This window comes from Lygodium microphyllum, chromosome 10, assembly GCF_053477565.2.
Source record: "Lygodium microphyllum isolate KBCC chromosome 10, Lygodium_microphyllum_v1.1.10, whole genome shotgun sequence".
Classification (NCBI taxonomy): domain Eukaryota; kingdom Viridiplantae; phylum Streptophyta; class Polypodiopsida; order Schizaeales; family Lygodiaceae; genus Lygodium; species Lygodium microphyllum.
The window spans coordinates 66,195,738-66,219,415 of NC_141144.1; the positions used below are offsets into that span (position 1 = coordinate 66,195,738).

The 23,678-nt window shown below is 40.7% G+C and overlaps 1 protein-coding gene across 1 annotated transcript in view; it reads left to right on the forward strand.

Annotated features, from left to right (window-relative positions):
- Positions 1-1,002: 1,002 nt before the first annotated feature.
- The window catches only part of LOC148030105 (PHD finger protein ALFIN-LIKE 4-like), a 31,107-nt gene continuing 8,431 nt past the window's right edge, over positions 1,003-23,678 (forward strand). The window contains exons 1-2 of the mRNA XM_087686366.1: positions 1,003-1,535; positions 1,679-1,711. Coding sequence (XP_087542492.1) covers positions 1,445-1,535; positions 1,679-1,711 — 124 coding nt within the window. The 5' untranslated portion in view covers positions 1,003-1,444. The remainder of the gene's footprint in view (positions 1,536-1,678; positions 1,712-23,678) is intronic.

Genomic DNA, 23,678 nt, shown 5'->3' on the forward strand with positions numbered 1-23,678 from the left:
GAGAGAGAGAGAGAGAGAGAGAGAGAGAGAGAGAGAGAGAGAGAGAGAGAGAGAGAGAGAGAGAGAGAGAGAGAGAGAGAGAGAGAGAGAGAGAGAGAGAGAGCCAATCTATTCCCTAACAAAAGCAGTTAAACTATTAAACTATATATTTTGGATTTAAATTTGAAAATAGCTTTGGGAGCTACATTTGAAATCATTCTAGTACTTTAGTTAACACCAAAACCATAATTAAAACGATAATATTGTATAGATAATGAGCATTTGAAATCATTCCAGTACTTTAGTTAATACCAAAGCCACAATTTAAATGATAATATTGTATAGATAATGAGCATTATGAGGTTTGGAAGTTATCAAACTCTTGCCACATGGGTTAGGTATTTGCTTTAGCAAAATTGTCAATTATAAGATAGGAAGATTGGTTGTGATGGTAATAGACGTTAAACATCCAATCCCATTGGGAGAGTTTGAAGTTGTCCATTCATTAGACCTCGATAATAAATTTTTGGAGTGGCCATTTACATCCTATATAGATTTCTAGGCCTTGGTGTCGTGGATACACCAAACTAAATCTTGTGAATACATGGCATTTAAGCTTGTGAAAATAGAGGGCCAAGAAGTTAGGGGACACTTCAACTGATCCCTTACCCTAACTCTATAACTATGGCTCACTATTCATGAGCTTCTTTCTTCTTCTCCCTCCATCCCTCCCTCTCTCTCCCTCTCTCCCTTTCTTCTTCTACCTCCCTCCCTCTCTCTCTCTCAACGCCCCGGGAAAGAAAAATCCACTTCTAGTTTGCAAGGGACTTTGTGTGAGAACGGACAGGAAACATTCAACATATACTTTTGAAGGTTCGCTCTAAGGTTTCGAGGGTCATTTCCCACAAGGACCCCAATCTTTTATGTCCTCTATTGAAACTTCGAAGTTCTTGCCAAATGGCAAAGCCTTAAGAGTATAGTTTTGTATCCGCACCACTAAAATTTGGAGTTGTTTTCCTATCGTCGCGATTCACTCAACATGAAACCTGAACACAACACTGCAAGGGACATCACAGTTTATTATTAATTTGGCGGGGTGCTTGCTAGGCAGAGTCCAGAGGGAGTAATTTTTAATTTTTTTGGGAGCGGATTTCCGATTGATTGATCTCATCTTGTTTTTTTCCCTCTGATACTCAAAAAGCTTTTGTTGGTGCTCCGACGTAGAATTATGGGGGGAGGAGAAGGAGAGAGTGTTGTGGCATTCGGGCTGGTCGGACCCTTGCGTTGATGCATGCGCAGTAGCAAGCAAGCAAGCAAGCAAGCAAGCAAGCACACACACACACACACACACACACACACACACACACACAGCTTGCACGAGAGCTTCTTCGCCTTCGGTGCGTTTTGTTTTGTGCAGTGACTCGATTGTTTTTGGTTCTGAGCTCTGTGTGTTTGGCCTTCGTCCATGGAAGCAGGCTACAATCCACGCACAGTCGAAGAAATTTTCAGGGATTACAAGGGGCGTCGTGCTGCCCTTCTCAAAGCTCTCACGAACGGTAAAACTGCGTCTTCTGCTCCTTTCTTCTCCTTCTCCTTCTCCTTCTTCATTTTCTTCGTTGTCGTTGTTTTCTTCTTCTTCTTCTTCTTCTTCTTCTTCTTTCTCGTTTCTGTCTAACTCGTTCGTCTTTCCTTCCTGCAGAAGTACAGGATTTCTATCGGCTCTGTGACCCTGGTAAGCTTCTCTCCGTCGTTTCTGTTACCTGCACGCGAGTCTGCCGGTTTAATCGTGGTGGCGTCTGATTAGAGTTTAGGATCAAAATGAAAGAACTCCCAAAACAGTTTCCGTTCTTGATCGTCCTTCTTTTAATTGTTTTGCCATTGGCACAAGCAGATGAAAATATCCTACCAGGCTCAGTTGAAATTGGGCTTGTAGTGGGAAGGAAACTAGTCAGTCCGATTAAGGGAATTATTACCGAGGAATGAACACCTTAAAGGTGGATCTTATCATGAAAGTATCGCATTGAGTAAAACAGATCTTAGACAACTTTCCAACGTTTGACATAAGTTTATATTTTTAGATAGTCAGGAAAAGTTGTTTAATTCAACAAACATCCAAGTAAATGTGAACGTTAAGTAGATTATCTAGTTTCTGTTCTTCTGTGCAATCATCCATTGGCTGTAAGTATTCAGAGAATGAGAATGTCAGGTCAACTCTCTGTCATGTTCCCAAACTCTACGTGCTTACAGCAAATGCATTATGATGGGACTTAATACCTTGCAGTGATTTGGAGGAAGGACCAGTAATTCAAAATGAATTTTCAGTTTATGTAATGTACAAACGTTGGCAGTTTTCAACTTTTCCATGTGGTGTGAGTATTGTCGAGTTTCTACCCACTTTCGGATTCAGCTCCACATCCTGTTTATAAAATAACATTTGGTGTGGAACACCTTTCATTTCCCAAAGAAAGTTGGGTTTTGCTTTTATTCTTCATTGGCCCCATTTGGAGATACGAGGTTGTAAAGAGTTGCTTGTTCTTTTGTCTCATGTTTATTGATACAGTTGGATGGAGAGACGGATGAGCATCTTCATCGTTGATTGAAGTCATATATGTGTTTGATAATGTACAATCTTTCTAAGAAAGACATAAAAACATGAATTATGTGAAGGCTGTATAGTATAGTACCATTGTGAAGTATGTTCTTGATATGGAGACAAGGACGACAATGCTAATGATATTGCGTTCCTTTGGCACATGGCAATTGATCTACAATGCAAATTTATGGTTTGTGATGGTGTTGTTGGAAACAAAGATGGCAAACATGAACTAAAAAACTTCCATTGTCTACCATAAGATGAATGATTAATGAATTAACTTTGTGCTAGTGAGGGCAAGCATGAATTGCAACTCGAGGATTTTAGAGTCTAGTAGACAATTAGAAAGATGGCTTAGGTCCCAAGAGCCAAGCACTGAGGGCTCATTTTAAAGCTTGTGTGATAGAGGATGAGCATGAATTGCTAGCACATTATTTAGTCGTGCATGAGTAGATTAGTGCCTTGTCTCTTGGGCTTTATGGGTTTTAATCAGTGCTACTTATTGTAATTATTTTACAACCATACTTAAGAGTATTTATCCTAGAAACCTTACTTCCTCCAATAAGGGTCAACAAGGTGAGAAGTAGTCTAAGTCAACCTCTCAGAAATGTAAGCAAGTCAAAATTCCATTGGTAATGGCAAAACAACTCTTAAAGAAAGGCATTGTTGGGTGTAAATAAATAAGTTGTTTGTAAACAAGAGGTGTATATGGCCCTTGAATGCCTAGAACATAAGTTTATAGACCATATAGATGGCAATAAGGATTAGAAAGTTGAGGAGCCTAAATGTACAATTGGATTGATGCTTAATATTGTTGGTGAGTAGCTAAATGGAGATGTTTTAGTGCTAAACAAGAGAGAAGAAAGTGTTGGAATGTCACATTTATTAATGCGAGAATGAGTGAATGAAAGTAAATACTATAGTACTATACTTGAGAAGGATTTTCACATTAGGGGAAAACACTTCTTGAGTTAGAAGGTAGAAAGTGCTTGTGAATAAGGGAGCATGCACACAAGAACAATGGAGGAACACAATAATTGCAACAAACCCTCTTGGAGTGAATGGTGTGAATGGTGTCAAGGAATGGCAAATTAATCCCCAAATGGTAGTAAGGCTAAAGCCTTGTGAAAGGCCTCAAACTTTTCTTTGGAAAGACTTGTAGTAAATACATTTGTCAAGTTTTGTGCAGGGACATGAACCAAGTCAAATCTTCCTTGGATGAGCCTCTCTCTGACTTAATGCACCTCAACATGCTTAGTGCAAGCGTGAAATATTGGGTTCATCGCAATTGCCATAACACTTTGATTGATGATATGGATAGTGGTGGAAAATTGTTGTCCCACATTGAGATAAACCAAAAGGCATTTGAGCCATACACATTCCAATATAGGTATAAATGTTGCCTTGCATTCATCCTCACAACTAGATTCGGCCACTGTAGATTGCTTCTTACTTAGCTAAGAGATGTATGAATTGCCAAACATAAAACAATTTTCACTAGTGGACAATTTCTTGTCAAAACAACCAGCCCAATCATTGCTACACGCAAAGAGAATTGCCTGTAGGGTAGAAGAGGCCCAATGATTGAGTGCCTTTACGATAATGAAAGACATGTTTTATTGCTTGCCAATGCTTAGTACTAGGGCTGCGCACGAAGCATGCCAACTAAGAAACCCTAAACTGAATATTTAGTTGTGTGTTACACAAGTATAATAGATATCTGATAGCTTGCTGATAGAGAAAAGCATGAAATGGATCTTTTGCATTCTCAAAGTGTAGCCCCATGGCTCGTCTCAATAGGAGTAGAGATAGACAGGCAGTTTTGCATCAGAAAATGCTTAAGGAGCTGCCCAATGTACTTAGGTTATCCCAAAACAATGGTCCCCCTCAATTGGAGCAAAGTAAATGCCAAGATAATACTGTGAATGGCCAACATCTATAAAATCAAATGCATGTTGTAATTTAGCCTTCAAGGCTGCAATATGCATGTCACGGGGTCCAATGAATAGCATATCATCTATATAAAGAATGCAAATCAAGAGATCATCCCCATTTTTGCAGACATATAGCGTGCTCTCAATGTGTAAATTATTGACATTGAGAGTAGTCATTTGAGGATGTATATTCTCGTACCATGCCCTAGGTGCCTACTTCAAACCATGTAAGGCATTCTGCAACCAACACACCTCGCCCTCTGATCCTTTTTGAAACAAAGGTAGGAGGTCGAGTTGAGAGTGATATAAATCTCCTCATGTAATTTAGAGAGGCAATCTTCATATCCAATTGATGCATATGCCAATCAAAGTAATAATATTGCGAATCATAGTCATACGTGAAGCGGGGGTAAACTCTCATCATAGCCAATCCCATGCTGGTAGGCATGCCTTCTGGCAACAAGACGTGCCTTGTAGTGATTAGTGCTGCCATCAAAGTTGCATTTTAGTTTGTAAACCCACTTTGTGTCTTTAGCACGCTTGCCAAGAAGCAAAGTTACATAACTCCCATGTGCCATTTTTATTTATATAATCTAACTTTGACTACATTGCTGTTATCCAATGCTCACTTTGAGAAGCATCATCAAAAGAAATGATTTCTTCATTGCATGTAGTTGTAACAAGAGTCGTGCAACAAAACAACCTTGAGAATGTCTAATGGCTGCCGGAGTTTTGCTAGGAAGATTTGTAGGGTGCTACTATCTTGTAAAGTATCTAACAGCCATCTAGGAACATGCTTAGTCTCTTAAATGACAGCCCTTTCATAATGAATAACATCATCAATTATGTCTTGATCAATGGGCTGAATATCAAGTTACTGATTTTTATGCAAAAGGAGCTGATTTTGCTGCTGTACCCCTTTAATATGTGGCTATAATCGACTATTTTCATGTGCACCTTGCTGAAATAGAGGCATTAAGCTGTCAAACATATCCATCAAAGCAATGAGTGGCTGATTTCTACTATCAAGAAAGGGCCGACCTACATTTTCAGCAACTACATCTCTATTTTAAAAAAATTGTTTTTAGAGGGTTGATACTAATGGTACTCTTTACGTTTTGCACTATAACCAATGAAAACGCATTTGATAGCTTTATCATGTAGTTTGTCTTTTTGGTTTTTGTACCAATGCATATGCTAAAAACCAAAGACACAGATATGATTCAGGGTCATGCCAAGACTCATAAGGCATACAATCACTCAATACTTTTGTGGGGCTTCGATTCAACACATATACAATAAACATAATAACATCAAGCCAAAAATTTGGGGTAGCTTATTGTGTGAAGCATACAATGTGTCATCTCCAAAAGAGTTTGATTTTTTCTTTCAACCATGGTTTTGTTGAGGTGTGCAAGGCATAATACAATGATGTTTAATTCCCCTTTTAGCTAAAACAGTGTTGAACTCAAGCCATATGATTTCCCATGATGAGAGTACAGAGACTAATTGGTTGTAACCATTTCCATTTTCAGCCAAGGCCAAGAAGGATTTAAAGGATGCAAGCATATTTGATTTGTGCTTCAATGCATTTAGCCAACAATGATGGGTTATGTCATCACCGAAGGTTAGAAAATATAGTATCTCTCAATATAGTTGATGTGCATGGGTCCATAAACATCACTATGCACAAGCTGTAATATTTGATGAGCATGCATAGATCCACTTTGGAAAATGAGGCATGATGCATTTTGCCGAATATATAACTCTCACAAACATTATAAGTAGGTGCTTTCAACTGTTATAGTTTTGCTTCTCAAGTGAAGCAAATTGCTATACTTGAGATGCCCAAATTGAGCATGCCATGACTTGTTGTCAGCCATAATAGGGATATAAACTTGTAATGCATCCTGTGATGCTTTTTTCTCTTACAAATTGAGTTGATATAGGCCGTTGTACAATGTGCCTATGACGAGAGCATCTTCACCACACTAATCATAGACATTGCATTGATCCATATGGAATTGAACTCTAAAACCAACACACGCAATGGCTACAACTGAAAGCAAATTTTCTTTAATGCCTGGCACATACAAGACCTTTTGAAGCATGATAACACCCCTATTTACTGCAACAATGGGGGCTTGTTCAATGTCTTTGGTTGCATATGATGGATATCCTTTTTTGACTCTCTCTATATGATACAGACAAGTCATAGGAGGTAATGCAATTGTCAAAATACCATGCATTTTTATTTTCAGCCTTTGATAGAAACAAATCGTGTGATGAAGGATCATGCAAGCAATGCACAATAACGGCATAAGGGTGTTTGATGTTCAAACTAGCCAAATGTGCTTTTGCATCTTTTACATTTGCTGAATTTTCAGCAATTGTCACACCTAATTGCTTTCTCTTTTGAGTAGCAATTCTTTTCTTGCATTTCTCAATGACATGGGCCTTTTTTCTACAATAATTGTATCCTTTCTTTTTTTAATCCTCATCCTTAGTATTTTGAGAGTCAGAAGACATTTGCCTTTGCGCTTAGAGTGAGTTTGTTGCTGTGATTTCCCCTTGTTTTTGTGGTTGGTTGCAAATGCTTGATTATCCATAGTCATATTGAAGCTATTGACTTGTGATTACTTCTCTTGCAATCATGATATGCTCCTTGACAAACAAATGCTCATTTTTGTTATCATCCTGTCTTGAAGACAATGCGTAATTTTCTTCCTGCAACTTGCCTCTCTGAATATCATCCTTTTTATCAAAACAATGGGTGGGAATATGACCTGTTCTTCCATAGTAATGATAAACAAATTGAGAACTATTAGAACCTTTGTTGTGCCATCCACATCTTCCTCTAAAGCTCCCCTACCTCTAGAATTATCATGACCTCTCGAAATCTGCATGTTACCAAATTGTTGATTTAACATGTTTACTCAAACCAACTCATTCAATGAGTATGGATTGGCATTTCCTTTGGCAAGCAAGTGGAGTGTAGTAATAAACTCTGATATGATTCTAGTAGACCAGCCAAGCCAGTAGAAACAAGAGATGCATTTGGGATAACCATATCAATGTTATTAGCTTGCTCTCGAAGGCCCTTTACAAGAGTGATGTATATATCAATTGAAACATTGTCTATCATATGCTCTATCTCGAGCTGCTTTCGCAAATAGGTAGCACGTGTCTCATTATGTACTTGATACAAAGAGACAAGTTTCTCCCAAGCGTCCTTGGCCATTGTGCATGGCCATTGTGCATGATTGAATATGTGCATCATGCAATCAATGCATGTGGCTAGGCATCTCGTCCATCCATCTCAATTGATCAGCTATGAGAGGAGCAGGTGGTGATGATTCCCACTAGTGAGTGAAGACCAACTAGGTGAACTCGTATCATTTTGTGTAACAGGGCTTGCAATGCAGCCTTCTCTTTGTACCAAATACATATCCCCAAAGCTGTTTTGTAACCAAGACATGTATCATCATGTAGGCCCACATGGAATGGATGGTTCCATCCAACTTGTCATCATTGCTAAATGTGTTGTGCCAACCATTTGAGCGGCCAATGCTTGCTATAAAATTGCAAGTATTTTTGGCTAATTGCTATCCAAAGTACAAATATAGGTGCAACACAAAAGGAAAGTAAAAGGAGATTTAGAAACTTAAAATTTTACGGCTTGAATGTTGATGATGGAGTTGAATCTTGAAAAATCGAAGCTAAATTTGTTCTAATTTTCTCGAATCTTGCACAAAAACAGTTCCAATGTTGAAAAATTGAAGCAAAATTTGTTCCAATGTTCTCGAATGTTGTGCAAGATGTCAAATTCATCAAGCCCCTTACACTCATTGTGGATAGGGAGTTGCTTGAATAGAAAATTAAAATGGACTACTTATTGATGGTTTTAAGGCCTCAAGCTAGAGTTCAATATTGAGTTGTTTTGGATTCTAGATGGCTAGAAATAGAAAGTGGTGGGCTATGGGAGGGAGGAATATGGTGTTTACAAGCTTAGGAATACAACTCTTACCTTCTATTCTCTCTCTTTTCTTCTCAGTCTTACTCCAAGTTATGGCATACTTAGTTTAGTCGCCTCAACCACAAGCAGCTTTGGAAGGTAGTTTGTGAATAGATGGTTGAAGTCAGCCTTCCTCCTTGGCAAGTGTCAAAAGATGATGTACCAGCGAGACAGTAGGGTTTGCGGGGAGGAACATGGAGTGAACTTGGCAAACATGGAGAAGAGAAGAGGAGAGAAGAAAAAATCTGATGAATGGAATGATTAAGTTTTGAATCATGGAGTGAATGTGATACAAGGGAACAAGGGTGCCATAGCAGAAGGAAGATGATGAAGACAGCCACGAACCATGAACCGCAATGTCCTCTTGAAGGGGTGTGAGGGTGGTGGAGAGGCTGGAGAGAAGAGGTGATGGATTGAATGAATCAGCCGCGAGGAATGAATGAGAGAGTAGCCTATAAATAGGCACAGTCAGTCTAGGATGGCGCCCCTTTTTGGGGCTGCAAACCCTAAATGCAAAATGTAGAAACACAAAAAACCGCAAACTGCGGGTGAAGGGTTTCTCAACAGCAAGGGTGGTGGTAGTTTGATTTAATTCAAATTACAGCACGCATTAAATTCACAAATCTGGAGATATGTGCTTTACCACTTAATCTTGGATAAGGGATAGTCAATTGGCCCCAATAATTGGTGCTCCTTGTGGTATTTCTTTATCTTGAGTGCTATGAGGTTGAAGTATATTGAGATATAGGTTGATCTCCTTCAATCTTTAGTACAAATAGCTGTCATAAATGACCGGCACTGCTTAAGCACAATTTGTCCCTTGATTGAACAACAATTTGTGTTTAGATTGGGTCTTCAATCTCTCGCATGCGGGCCATGATAATTTGGGAAAGCGCTATCCCTTAGATCAACTGCAAATTAATGCCCTTAGTTGTTGCACCAAGTACTTGTGTCTTCTTTAATTGGGCATTGATTTGAAGGTGGTTGTGAAAACCCTAAGTTGTGTTGTAACTTAGGGTTTTCGCATCCAGCTGGAAATAGCTAAGAACAACAGACGGATTGTTAGACAATGAGTGAGAAAGTTGTAGAGAGAAATTTCTAAATTTTGTTGTGCATAGGTGCCTAAATTAGTTGCTGGAGAGACAACAAAAATGTTATCATCTATTGCTCTAGAGGTCCTAGACGGCTGTCGTTAGCCCTTGTGAACAATTATGGAATATACACAAAATATATATGTGCTACTGAAGTAAGTCAACAAGAGCTATGAATGGTTATGAAATGCATACAAAATATATAAGCGATTTATATTTGAATTCTTGCTTAAACCTTGGCTATTGTGAATGGTAAAGAAATATACCCAAAACATACAAATTTATACTTAAAACTTTTGCTTTCAACTTGTGTGTGTCTATTGGGGGGGGGTGAATGTAGGAAGGGAAGGGGGGCATGAGAGAGAGAGAGAGAGAGAGGGGTTAGTAGTGTGTGTACATAATCTCTTGGTTGTGAGCCTTGGTATTAATCTCTTGGTTGTGAGCCTTGGTATTGAGTTAGTGTGGGATATTATGTAACTTTGATTCATTTAAGTCATTTATGGTTAATTTAGTCATTTTAGTTAGTTGTGGCCAATCATGTTATGGTCATCACTTCTTAGTTTGTCTAGACATATTATTTCGCAATTTAGGATGTCCTTTATATAGACCCTAGGTTCTAGGATAAAGGGACTAATTTTCTACGAGTTCCAAAACCAAGACACCATATGGGGGTTGGTAATGTGACAGATCAAAAGAAATATATGCTAGGAGTGTTAGGTAGGTATCAATCAATGATTTGTTGAAACCTATCGTATTATCTGGTCACAAGTGTAAACATGTGGATTATATATTCCAAAATAATAGTTTCAATATTAGGTGGATTAATTTCTTAGTTAGAAATCTTTGTCATTCTAGTTTATTTAATTTCTCGACATGACCTATCTAACCACAATAGCACATGTAGTGGGCAATTTATATGAGCCTTATTCATTATTAGTCCAAGTTTTTCATCACTTTATCTTTGCTATTTAGCATTTCTAGCTTCTATTTATACGTTCCTACTTTCGTTGCAATTTTGACATGAAATCTACATTCCTTGCTGCAGATGTCACAAGGACGTGTAATTTTTGAGATGCTTTAACCTTGCTAGTAGCAATTGATTAATAATCAAATGTGCAAGGTTGCAAGGCATGTGATGCACATGGTAGTTATTTCATGGTAATAAGCTAATGACCCTAAGGAAGCACGGGGTGTCAAAGGCAAAATTTGTGACAAGTTATGCCAGCTCAATTTTGATTGTCAATTGGCGTCGGTTTTGGCCCTAAAACAATTAATTGGCAATTAAGTGTCAACACATAGTTATTTCATGGTAACACAAGGAAGTAGTGGGTGTCAAAGGCAAAAGTTGTGATAAGTTATGCTAGCTCGACTTTGGTTGTCAAGTGGTATAAGTCTAGGCCCTAGGACAGTTAATTGGTAATTAAGTGTTAGTGTTGACATCAAGGACTAGCATTAATTAATTAATTAATGCCTTTCTAGGGGGTCAACGAAGGTTGGGGACCATTGAGGATTGCAAATGGCATAGCCAATCTAATTGTGGATGGGCACATTTATTTTTGGGCAAGGTTAAAAGGGATGAAATTAATTTTCAGGATTAATTAATTCTGAAAATTAATTAATTGACTGAAAAATGGGATTAAAAGGCATTACTTGGAAAAAATGCCCATGCAATGGGGGGAGAGAGCTATTTGGGGGTTGGAGAAGCGTATTTAGCTTGAGAGAGAGAGACAGAGAGAGAGGAACTGGTAATCATTTCCTTGTGCAGAGTACAACATTTGCAGCAGGCGACAATTATTAGAGGCCCTTTGGAGGCACAGCAAGAACTCATCCATTAGGGCTGGAAAATGGGATTAGAAGGTTGTCACTTGGCAAAAATGCCCATGCAATGGGGGAGAAGGTTGTTTGGGGGTTGGAGAAGCTTATTTAGTGTATTCAGCCTCAAAGAGAGAGAGAGAGAGAGAGAAAGAGAGAGAGAGAGAGAGGAGTTGCTAGTGATTTCCTTGTGTAAAGTACAACATTTGTAGTAGGTGAAAGCCATCAGAGGCCCTTTGCAATAGGAACACACCCATCAAGGGTTGGTGATAGCATTGCTGATTAGGTGACAACATTTATAGAGATAGAAACAAGGAACGGGCGTTCGGCTTGTAGGAACGGCCTAACACGTTCCAAACTCTCCAAGGAGAGGTGAAACGGCCAAGGAATGTTTCCAAGGCCGTTCCCTACTATTCCTTGCCGTTCCCCTTGCCATTCCCTATTTGAAACGGCCATTCCAAGCCTGTTGACCAAAAAATAACATTTTTTTCAGTTTTTTCTTTTTGCTCGTGTCACGCTCCTTCTACCACATGTTCACCCATCTCCATTGCCCAATGTGCACACAGTACTCTCTCTCTCTCTCTCTCTCTCTCTCTCTTTGGTTGAAGATTCGAAGTGTCAAGACAAACCACAAGCCAATCAGGAGTCCATGGAAAGTTCAAATTTGATGCATTATCACCCTTACACATCACAATCAAATTTCAGCCTATTCTCAATTCCAAGGTAATCATCCATTTATATTGTCTAATTTCAAGGGAAATTGGGATAATTGGGGCAAATCAGGGCAATTTGGAGCTATGGGGATAATCAAGTCAATTTTGGGACATTTGGGATAATTTGGAGCATTGAAGGGTATTGGGGCAATTAGAGGGACATTCTTTGGGGCAATTTGGGTCATGTAGGGCATACTTGGGGTACTTAAGACGTGCCGTTTCCCCCATTCCTATTCCCCGACCTTGGACGTTCCCCCCGTTCCCATTTCCGTTCCCGTTTCCATTCCCGTTCCCTGTTCCAGGTAACTATGTTTATGGGGCCTTAGGACAATAGACGATTGCATTAAATGCAGAATTGACACGATAACAATGAGTTTGGGGCCTTTCTCGTAAAGAATCTCAAATGTCTTTCTCATCTCCACATTGTCTTACCTTCTTCGGCTTATTCTCCAAAGATCTCAGCATCTCTCAGCCAATTGAAGGAGTTCTTAGTTAGATTTGGTGGGCAATAGTGAGAATTCCGTTGTAAACCATAAATTTTTGTAGAAATTAGGATTTAGCATCAATCAAAGGTATTGTACACTGAAATCAGCACCTAAAATTCAAGGAATTGTTAGGAATTTCACATGTGAGCCCATCCCATGTGATTCAGGGCATCATTCGGCTAGTTTGTGATCCATTGTGTTTTCAACACTGCCATTTGTTACACTTATCTTGTGCCTTTGGTTCTGGTGTGAATGCTCCCTTATCCACAAACACTTTTTACCTTCTAGTGTTGGAGAATACCCCTTGTCAGAAGTGGTGCAGCAATAGGTGCATAGACAAGTGCTGAAATAAACAATTGAACACAAGACAAGGGAAAGAAAATAGAAGAGCATTGTAAAAGAAGAGAACTCAAAGATGCACTTAGGAAATTGAATCAATATACCAAACATAGGAATGACACATACAACAGTGAGTTGTTGGCTGTGTGGGTATCGGCATTGGCTCCTCTCTTCAATAGGAAGATCGCTTGAAGAATGATAATGACTAAATGGGAGGAGGAGGAGCCATAGAAAGAATAGGCATAAAATAGGCCTAAAATAGTAGCTGGTCAGCCAGCATTTAATGCTGGCCGATTGGTATAAAATGCCACAAGAATCACTAAAATATTGTCTAAATAAAAGGCAATGTGCCCAACCTTGATGGACATGTATAGACTTACACATGATGTGACAAACCTGCTAACACCCTCTCTCAAATTATGGGGGATCTGATACAATACAATGATACAATGATAAAAGCTAATCATAGTCCAGACAACAAAGGACCACTAGAGTAGAACCATGGATACCCAAGCAATGGGTGGTCAAGCCACCACCAACGTGCCTCAGAGAGAACTTGATGTTGATGTTGATCACATCAGCTCTTGAAAATATAGGAGAGTTAGAACTGATCTCTATGTCCGTTAACAATGTCTCAATTAGGATACAAGACCATCTTGTCAAAAATGCCTTTGAACATATGAAACCATGGATTCTTTGCCTTTGGCCAAGATTGCCAAAGTCTCCCCTCGTGAGCTTGGACTAGAAGCCAGTTCCGTTCTTTGTCGAATAATAGCCCATCATGAATTTGGATGTCAATCCCAACTCCAGGATTCGAACATGCCAGACTTTGGTCGATGCGTTAGGTACGTCTCTCTTTGGAACCTGTGCACTTGTGAACCTACTTCTAAAGCCGAGGTTTGACCGCTTGATTGCGCTATCTCACTACCCTCTCACACTTCCTCTTTGGCATTGCAAAGTCGTGAGGGATAACCGCATCACTTGGACTAGAAAGTTGTCGAGGAAGGGGTAGTCAAGCCCTTTCCTTGGTCTAAAGAAGTGGACCCCTTCTGCCCCTTGGACTTCTTCTTGGTCAAAGGATTGGAGTCAGAGAGTCTAAGGAAGAGGATGACTCATTGGAGGAGTCCGCATTCCACTTCTTCTCCTTCTTCTTCCGTGAGGCTACTGACTCCTTGCAGTCCTTCCGCAAGCGTCCATTCTTACCAGAGTGATAATATTGGGCCTTTGACTTTTTCTTCTTGTTACCCCTCTTGGAAGTTGTAAAGGCCTCACCGGAGCCTCCATAATGAGATGGAAGCCTCCCTTGTAAATGTAGATATGCCTCATGCTCAAGTACCATCGAGGACATATGTAAAGCTCACTGGTGTAGAGGATGTCTGTGTTCGCAAAGCAGTGGCCACTCCATCAAATTCTGGGGGGAGCTTGTGGATTACCGTTCCTAGTAGATGTGCCTTTTGGAAGGGCAGATTACATGTGTTGAAACTGAATATGTACCTGGGTAACATGGAGCAAAAAGGATTAAATGGTGTTCATCGTCTCAAAAATCATCTGTCGAAGCTGTCCATAAAGAGTCATGGCACCTAGGGCGGGAAGGTGCCTACAGCCTTGTACAACATCTGAAGCTTCGAGCATATCTTTGGGGATGTCCTGCAGGAGGTAACTGCCTGTAGAACTTCTTTAGAAATACAATGAAGTGGTGCAGAATGCACATGTGCATCATCTAAATCCCATGTAAGCATAGCTTTCTCATTGTTGTCCTCAAAATCTTCGGAAAGAGGAAAAGGACGTTGAGGCCGAGGAATAGCTCCACATACAATGTGCCAAATTTGCCTTTGCACAAACCAAGCTTTCATCATAGCACTCCATGTAAGATAGTTAGGTCCATGTAACTTATCATTTGTAGAAGTGCATGGAGGAGCCATTAGGAGAGGAAGAAGAGAAGATAGAGGATATATGAAGAGGGAATAAAGCCAAACCAATAGCAAAGACTTCAAAAAATGAGAGCTCACATGTAGTGTAATACAAAATTTGATAAGAGACGAAGGGCAACTGTTGTAGAATGAAGAAAAACCAGTCAAATACTATCAAAAACAGCAAAAAGGGCTTGTTCAAACTATCACCAGCCATGGTTAGGGGCAAAAAACCAAAAACACAGGCTAATGGAGCATTTAATGTGGCAAATTGACGATTGCATGTTGGAATCCAGGCGTAGGCTGAAAACGTAGGTCGCTGGTCTGAAAACACAGGCAATAGTTGAGTATACACAAGCTGAAAACCAGCGGTAGTAGGTCGATTGATTGACGAAGGAAAAAAAAACCTGTAATTAGCAGAAAAATCGTAGTAGGGATCTAGATCCTACAATTTGATACCATGTTAGAAGTGGTGCAGCAATGGAAGCATAGACAAGTGCTGAAATAAATTGCTGAACACAAGATAGAAGAGAAAGAAAATAGAAGAACACTGCAAAAGAAGAGAACTCATAGATGTGCTCAGGAAATGGAATCCATATACCAAACACAAGAATAACGTATACAACAGTGAGTCACTAGCTGTGTAGGTGCTAGCATTGGGTTCTCTCTCCAACAGGAAGACCATCTTAAGAATGATGATGACTAAATGGGAGGAGGAGGAGCCATAGAATAAATAGGCATAAAATGGCAGTTGGTTGATCAACATTTAATATTGGCCGACTGACATAAAATGCCACAACGATCGGTAAAATAATGCCTTAGTAAAAGGCAATGTGCCCAACCTTGATAGGCATGCATAGACTCACACATGAGCTGACAAACTTGCTAGCATCCCTTGTTCCCTCGCACGACCGTGTGTGTGAACACCTTCTTAGATCGTGGTACTACAATACCTTAGGGATTGTAGTTTTATCATTCTTATCTTAGTGGATGTGATGTTAGCAATTTGTCATTATAATATCTATGAGAGAAAGAAAGTTATATTAATGGCTACAAGAGGCCAAATTGCCCTATGAGACCAAAATGTTACATTTGGAAGTCAAGAAAATTTCTGAAGTCACAAAGTAGTTGTCATTGGAATGTTAAGTAGGTATCAATCAATGATTTGTTGATAACATATCGTATTATTGGGTTACAAGTGTGAACTTGTGGACTATATATTCCAAAATAACAGTTTCATTCATTCAATCTCTCTTGACATGATCCATGTGACCATAGTAGCACATGTAGGGGCTTTCCCTTCTTAAGCCTTATTCATTATATCAATCCGAGTTTTTCATCACCTTTCTTTGCTGTTTAGCATTCCTACCTTCTATTTGTACATTCCTTCTTCCATTGCCATTTTGACATGGAATCATCTACATTCCTTCCTACAAACTTTATGTAACCACTTGTGTTCTCAGCACTGCCATTTGTTACACTTATTGTGTTCCTCCAATTGTTCTAGTGTGAATGCTCCCTTATCCACATACACTTTTTACCTTCTAGTTGGATAATATTTTTTTCCCCTTGTGTGAACACCTTAGACTGTGGTACCATAATACTCTAGGGATTGCGATTTCATTATTGTTATCACATTAGCAGATGTGATGTTAACAACCTCTCACTCTCTTGTTTGCTGTTCATTGTTCATTGTAACGTGCATGTGCGCAGCTGAGTATGGACCCAACAATGGTATTAATGCCATTGACATAGCTGCCATTCAACTCGTTAGCTAGTGTCAACACTACTATTGATCTACAAGCTTGGCCCTCTTCTCTCTACTCTACTTGGTAGCGACCATCAACTGTTCACTATAGCTCCTCTCTTTAGTTGACTTTGCTTCGTGATTCAGTGCTCGCTGCCACCATTGCTCCATCACGCCTAGCACTAGCTGACTTGCCCATCACCTAGCAGAATTACTTGCCACCTTAGCCGTTTGTAGCTATAGTTCCACCGAGGCGCCTCTATTTATTTAACTGTAGTTGTCACCTTAGCCATCCGTGCCAGCTGCTCCAAGTTTCACTTGCGAGTTGTGAAGTTGTTGCGTATCTAATCCAGCTGTGTATTGTGTACAATGTTGCCAATCAACTCTGCTTTTGTAGTTGCTTCCTACACCATTGTCTACTCTAGCAGCCACAACCACACTGCCTATTGTGCCACTTGACGTCTCTTACACAGCACCGCTACTGCTAGGTTTTGCATTGCTAACATGGCACCCTCTTGCTGTGAGAGTGCGCAACAAAAGAAGGAACATGAATACACACACACACACACACACAGAAAGGAAGCAGAAAATGAAGGAAGAAATATTGTCTGATTGAAATGAATGCTGAATACAAAGCTGTGGACTGATCAGTCCCTACACACAGCTCGGAGCGTCAGTGAGGGCACCAGTTCAGGCTGATAATGATGGCAGCACCGAAGATGGAGGAAGATGATGGAGTCGGAGTGTGAACTTGCCAAGGAAGGAGGGAAGATGATGATACAACTGATTGCCAAGTGGGAAATGGCTATAAATAGCCAAAAAACCCCAAAAACTGGCCAACCTGAAATTTGAGGCCAACCAAAACAAGCGGGGCAAGCTTCTCCCATAGAAGCTTCTCACGGGTCCTCAATGTAAGAAGGTTGGTGTAGAAGACATCAAAACGGGGAGATGCCAGCTGGGTCAAAAGAATCATGGTCATATCCTCGGAAGAGATCATCCTGCCAAGGGACGCAAGCTCATCCCTCATGTCCTCCAACGTGTTAATATGATCCTTCACGGAAGAAGAATCATCAACAATGAGCATTCGTAATTTCTTCTTGAGAGTAATCCGATGGGCTAATGTCTTCTGATGGTACAAAGAAGCAAGCTTTGTCCACACTTCCATTGGTTTCCGCAACTTGCGCACATGCACTAGGACAGAATCCTGTAAGCTCATAAGGAGGAAAGATCGTGCTCTCGAGTTGAGTCGACCCATAAGGCTGCGCGATCCATCAATGATCCAACGGTGAAATCCTCCACTGGACGGGGAATAGGGTGGGTAACAAACTCCCAAAGATCAAAGGTATCAAGGATACACTCCACCTATCACGACCAAAGCGAGTAGTTGAAACCATCAAGTCAGTCTTCTTTGGGCAAAGAAGGGAGTACGGACACTTGTATAGAGGGTGCCATGGAAGGCATATGAAGGCCAGCAGAATGAGCCTTCTGTGAAACATGGAGAGAACGGGGAATAGAGGGATCTTGTATAAATGGGCTAGGTGACCTCTGCTTGTCGCGTGAACTAGCACGAAAGTCTCTCCGTCTCTTAGAGGAAGGAATAGAGACCTCCTTTGAATCAACAAAGAATTGGTGATAAAACATCTTCATATATATCTGCAATCACCAAACAATCTGCAACCAATAGATAGTCAAGATGGAGCTGCCTATGTTAGAAAAGACCTAGAAGATGCTATCGCTTGCAAGCGGAGAGAGAAAATGCTGCTGCTTGGAGAGAAAAATTGCCGCCTATTCTCCAGATGATGACACCTCCTCCTTTGTTGATGTGGATGACCTCCTGTTGGTTGCGTTTCATGCAAATGCAGGCTGCAAACACCTAGATGACGGCAGCATCGAAGACGGAGGAAGATGACGGAGTCAGAGTGTGCACCTGCCAAGGGAAGATGACAATACAATTGACTGCCAAGTGGGAAATGGCTTTAAATAGCCAAAAAACCCAAAAACTGGCCAACCTAAAATTTGAGGCCTAAAATATGTTTGACCAGCATTTAATGATGGTAAAAATGCCAAGAATGCTCAAAAAAATCCCGAAAAGGGTGGACAATGTCCAGCAGGTGAGGCAGGCTGAAGAATGCAGAAATTGCCTCAGGAAATGCACATAAAATCTCGACTAGAGGAGAAAATACACTGAAATGCAATAAACTTGGTGCTCTAGAATAAGCTACCTCTTTTGTCAAAACAAGTGATAGACAAGTCAAAGCTCCTAAAGTCCTTGTTGACTCGGATTGAGGCTCACAGGCAAGAGATGACAAGGCCTGACAAACATGATTGTTAACACTTGGAACACATGCCTCGCTAGCTATTAGCAGATATGTCAGCTCATGTGTGAGTTTGTGCATGCTTTAGGGCTAGGCATTAATGGTCTTCATTTTGCTCATATTTAGCATTTATTGCTGGTCGACCAAGTCATATTGAGGACATATTTTTGTCCTATTTATTCAGGGTCCTCCTCCTTAGCGAGTCAGTCACTCACCATCACACTTATGGATCTTTTGCTAGAGAGAGGAGTAGGTGTTGGTGCCCACTCAACCAGTGACTCACCTTTGTACGTGATTGTCTCATGTTGGATATATAGATTCTATTTCCTGAGCATACATCTGAGTTCTCATTTGTGTTATGTTCTTTAGTGTTCCTTCTTTCCTTCCTCTTTTGTCTTGTGTTTAGTAGTTTATTTCAACACATTTTTATGCTTCCATTGTTGCATCCACTTGTAACATGGTATCAGATTTTAGGTTCTATGCTCCTGCTGTGTTTTCTTTGCTGATTTTAGGACTGTTTTGACCATTGCTGATCAGTTTATTGCTGTTCTGATCAAGGCGACCTGTTTTCCCTGCATTTATTGCTGCGTTTGCTGACATCAACATCTGTACAGCCTGTGTCAGCCCCTCTGTTGCTTGTGTTTCTGATCAATCTGCGTTTTGGTGTTTTTGTATCTCCTCTGGGCTGTGTGATTGCATCATTAGGCTGTTTTTGCCGTTTCCGATAGTTCTTGATTGATTTTTTGACTTTTCACAGCAGATTTCTTGTTTTGGTCAGATTTTGGTGAATATTGCGTGTGACTCTCATTTTTTGCATTTTGTGCTTGTGGTTTGGTTGTGTTTTCTCTCCAAATATTTTTTTCTCTCTCCGTATCTTCTCATCCTCTACAGATGGCTCTTCTGTGCGCATCCACTGATGAAAAGTTACATGGACTTGACTATCTCACATGGAGTGCCGTGATAAAAGCTTGGTTTGTGTAGAAGCGCTTATGGTATATAGGATGTGGAGCTATTCCTCGTCCTTAGTGTCCTGCTTTGACATCGGATGATTTTGATGAATACAACCATGAGAAAGTGGTGCTTACATGGGATTCAGATGATGCACGTGCCTATTCGGTCTTGCTTTGTTGTATTTCTAAAGAAGTCCTACCGGCGGTTACCTCTTGCAGGACATCTTCTGAAGTATGGACGAAGTTGCGCAGCTGTACGCGGCACCTCCCCCCATGAGGGCAATCACTCTTTATGGATAGCTCCAGCAAATTACATTTGAGGCCAAAGATATTTTCCATTCTTTTCTACTTCGTGTGACCTAGATCCAAGACTGACTTCGACAAATGTGGTTTGCACTTCTAGAGGCTTATCTTATTGGACTTGTCCTCTTCAAACTCCCTCCGGTGTTTAATGGAGTGGTGAATGCTTTGAGGGTGCAGACAACATCCACTCTTGTCAGTTTTACACATGACCTTGATGCTACTTGAGCATGAGGCGTCTTTGCGGTTATAAGGGCGGCTTTCGTTCTCTTATGGAGGTTCCAGTGAGGTTTTTGCAGCTTCAGAGAGAGGTTTGAAGAAGACGACCTAGTGTTACCACTATGGGAAGAAAGCTCATTTACGGAAGGATTGCAAAGAGTTAGCGGCTTTCAGAAAGCAGAAGAAGAAGACGATAAAGCGGGATGCGGACTCCAACGACGAGTCCTCATCTGCCTCAAACTCCGACTCCGATCCTCCGATCCTCCGATCCTCCAGCCAAAGCGTAGGCCAACACGTGGAAAGGATCAGCTTCTTTAGATTGCAGAAGGGATTGATGGCCCCTTCATCTGCTGCTTACTAGTGGTGGTGATGACAATCCCTCACGACTCTGCAATGCCAGAGAGGGAGAGTGAGAGGGTGGACGGATGGGGTAGCTGTGTCTCATCTATACATTTATACTGATGCACAAGATCCAGAAAGGGAGTTTCCTGATGCATCGAACGAAGTTTGACAGGTTCAAATCTTGGAGCTAGGATTGACATCCAAGTTCATGATGGGCTTTTTGATGGAGAACGGGATTGGTTCCTAGTCATGAGCTCACATGAGTGGACACTTTGGTGGTCTAGCCAAAGGCGGGGGGAATCCATGGCCACGTATGTTCCAGAAGCATTTTTGACAGGATGTTCATGTATGCTACAAAGACACATTGTGACAAACACAGAGCTATGCTATGATCTTCTCTATTTTCAGGTGCTAGTATGATTGACATCGACCTTAGGTTTTCTCTGAGGCACCTTAGTGGTGGCTTACACACTCACTACTTGGGTATTCATGGTTTTACTTGGTGGTTCTATGCTTTATGATTCATTATCATTATACCATTGTATTGTATCCGATCACCGATGATTAGCAGATATGTCTGCTCATGTGTGAGTTTGTACATGCTTTAGGGCTGGGCATTATTTAGATTATTTTAGGCATTTTTAATGGTCTTCATTTTGCTCATATTTAGCATTTATTGCTGGCCGAACAATATTAAATGCTGGCCGATCCGATCGTATTGAGGACATATTTTTGTCCTATTTACTCAGGCTCCTCCTCCTCAATCAGTCAATCACTCACCATCACACTTGTGGATCTTTTGTTGGAGAGAGGAGCAGGTGCTGGTGCCCGCACAGCCAATGGCTCCTTATTTCCTTCCTCTTTTCTCTTGTGTTCAGAAGTTTATTTCAGCACATGTTTATGCTTCCATTGCTGCATCCACTTCTGACACCAGCAGCATCAAAGATGCCTGCTTTGCCTTTTGCACCAGATTTGCTGCACCCGGACAGGTTGCAGACATGCCACCTTTGTTGTTCTTGACCGTCCTGTACACATTCACACTGACATCTCCTGCTGCTGTCCAGCACCAAAAAGATTTGGGACTTCCCTTGAATTTGTACAAATCCTTCATCAATCTGCCAAAATCTGGCATCGGTGACACTAAATTTGAGGAATTTTGCTCTCCAGTACAATACTGCCCATCAGCTCCACTTTGCAGTCTCTCGCTTCACCATTGTCTGCTCCAGTAGCCACAACCACATTGCCTACCATGCCAGCTGACATCTCCTGCACAATGCCACTACTGCCAGGTATTGCACTACCAACAGCAGACACTCCTGCAGCACATGCCTGGCAAGCAGCATCAAAGATGCCTGCTCTGCCTTTTGCATCATATCTCCTGCACCCCAACAGCCTGCAGATATGCCACCACTGCTGTTCTTGACTGTCCTGTACACACTCACACTGACATCTGCTGCTGCTGTCCAGCACCAAAAAGGTTTGGGACTTCCCTTAAATTTGCACAAATCCTTCATCAATCTGCTGAAATCTGCCATCGGTGACACTAAAATTTGGTGATTTTGCTCTCCATTATGAATTGCATCCCAAATCTGAAAAAAATTGGGGCTTTTTAAGTCCGATCAAATTTTTTCAAAATTTCATCATTAAAATTTGGGGCTTTTCACTGTTGAGCTGAAATTCCTCAAATCATCAAAATCGAGGCCTGATTCAACATTCTAAATTACATTTGAGGACATTGGAGCAATTTCACCTCTTATTGGCAGCATTTTCTTGAAAATTCATCTCTGTCATCTTCATTTCAGCTGAAATCTGTGAGTTTTTGAGTCCTACATCAGATTTCTATCGTGATATACCTACATGAAATTTTTTTTCATAGTAGCTAGTTGCATTTGTTCATTATACACAGCAAGAAATGGCAGCTCAAAGTGACATTCAATATGTTTGGGGGCAATGATAAGTTGGATGGAACTACCTATTGAATGCGGGCATACATGATGGTTCATGTACTTGTTATGAAACAACTATGGGGATATTTAGGTGGCACTGAACTGAGACAAACAACCCCTATGGTTTAGACAAATGTAGGTTCATCTAGTTCATCTACAAGTACTGGTAAATCATCTGCTCCAATTCCAGCTGCTCCTTCCATTGCCAAGTGGTCGAGATGGGATGGGAGGGATAGGTCACCTCACATATTTGGTCACGTGCAAAGGCCGAACAAGCATAGGGGTACTTGCTTCTCTCAATTAGGTGCACAATGAGGTGTGTGCTGCCTATTTATGCAAGCAGTTTGAGTCAGAGCACACGACAGAGGGTGATCCAGTTAATGCTTACATTACACGCATAAGCAATCTCAAGGACTAGCTTGCAAACATTGATGAGATTATCCTTGATGCATCTCTTGTTTTCGCTGTCTTGGCTGGTTTACAGTCTTACTAAAGTTTTGTGACTACTCTCCCTTTACTTGCAAAGGGTAATGCAAATTTATACTCTTTGATGAGTTGGTATCCTTATTGATGCAAGAAGAGCAGGTTTAGGTTAACTACTTGAGCATGATTATGGACAATTAGGCATTTGAAACCAGCCAAGAAGGCAAGGGAAAATCATGGAAGCCATCTGATTCTGAGTCAAAGGACAAAACAACACCCTTTTCTAACTTTCAAGGAAACTAAGATTAGGTTAAGAAGAAATAGTGCAACTACTATAGGAAAATTGGACATACTACTAAAGAATGTAGAAAGGTTATTGCTAGTGTGAAAAGGAAGCAATTGGGCATGATCCTGGTTGAGAATTTATTTAATGTGAAGGATGTAGAGGCACATATGGCTTGCTTGGACATATATTATATTAGTCTTATGCATTTGTTGTGCAATGCACTTATGATCCTTCATTACATACACAATGCCTATTTGTAGTGGAGCACGAAGGATACTT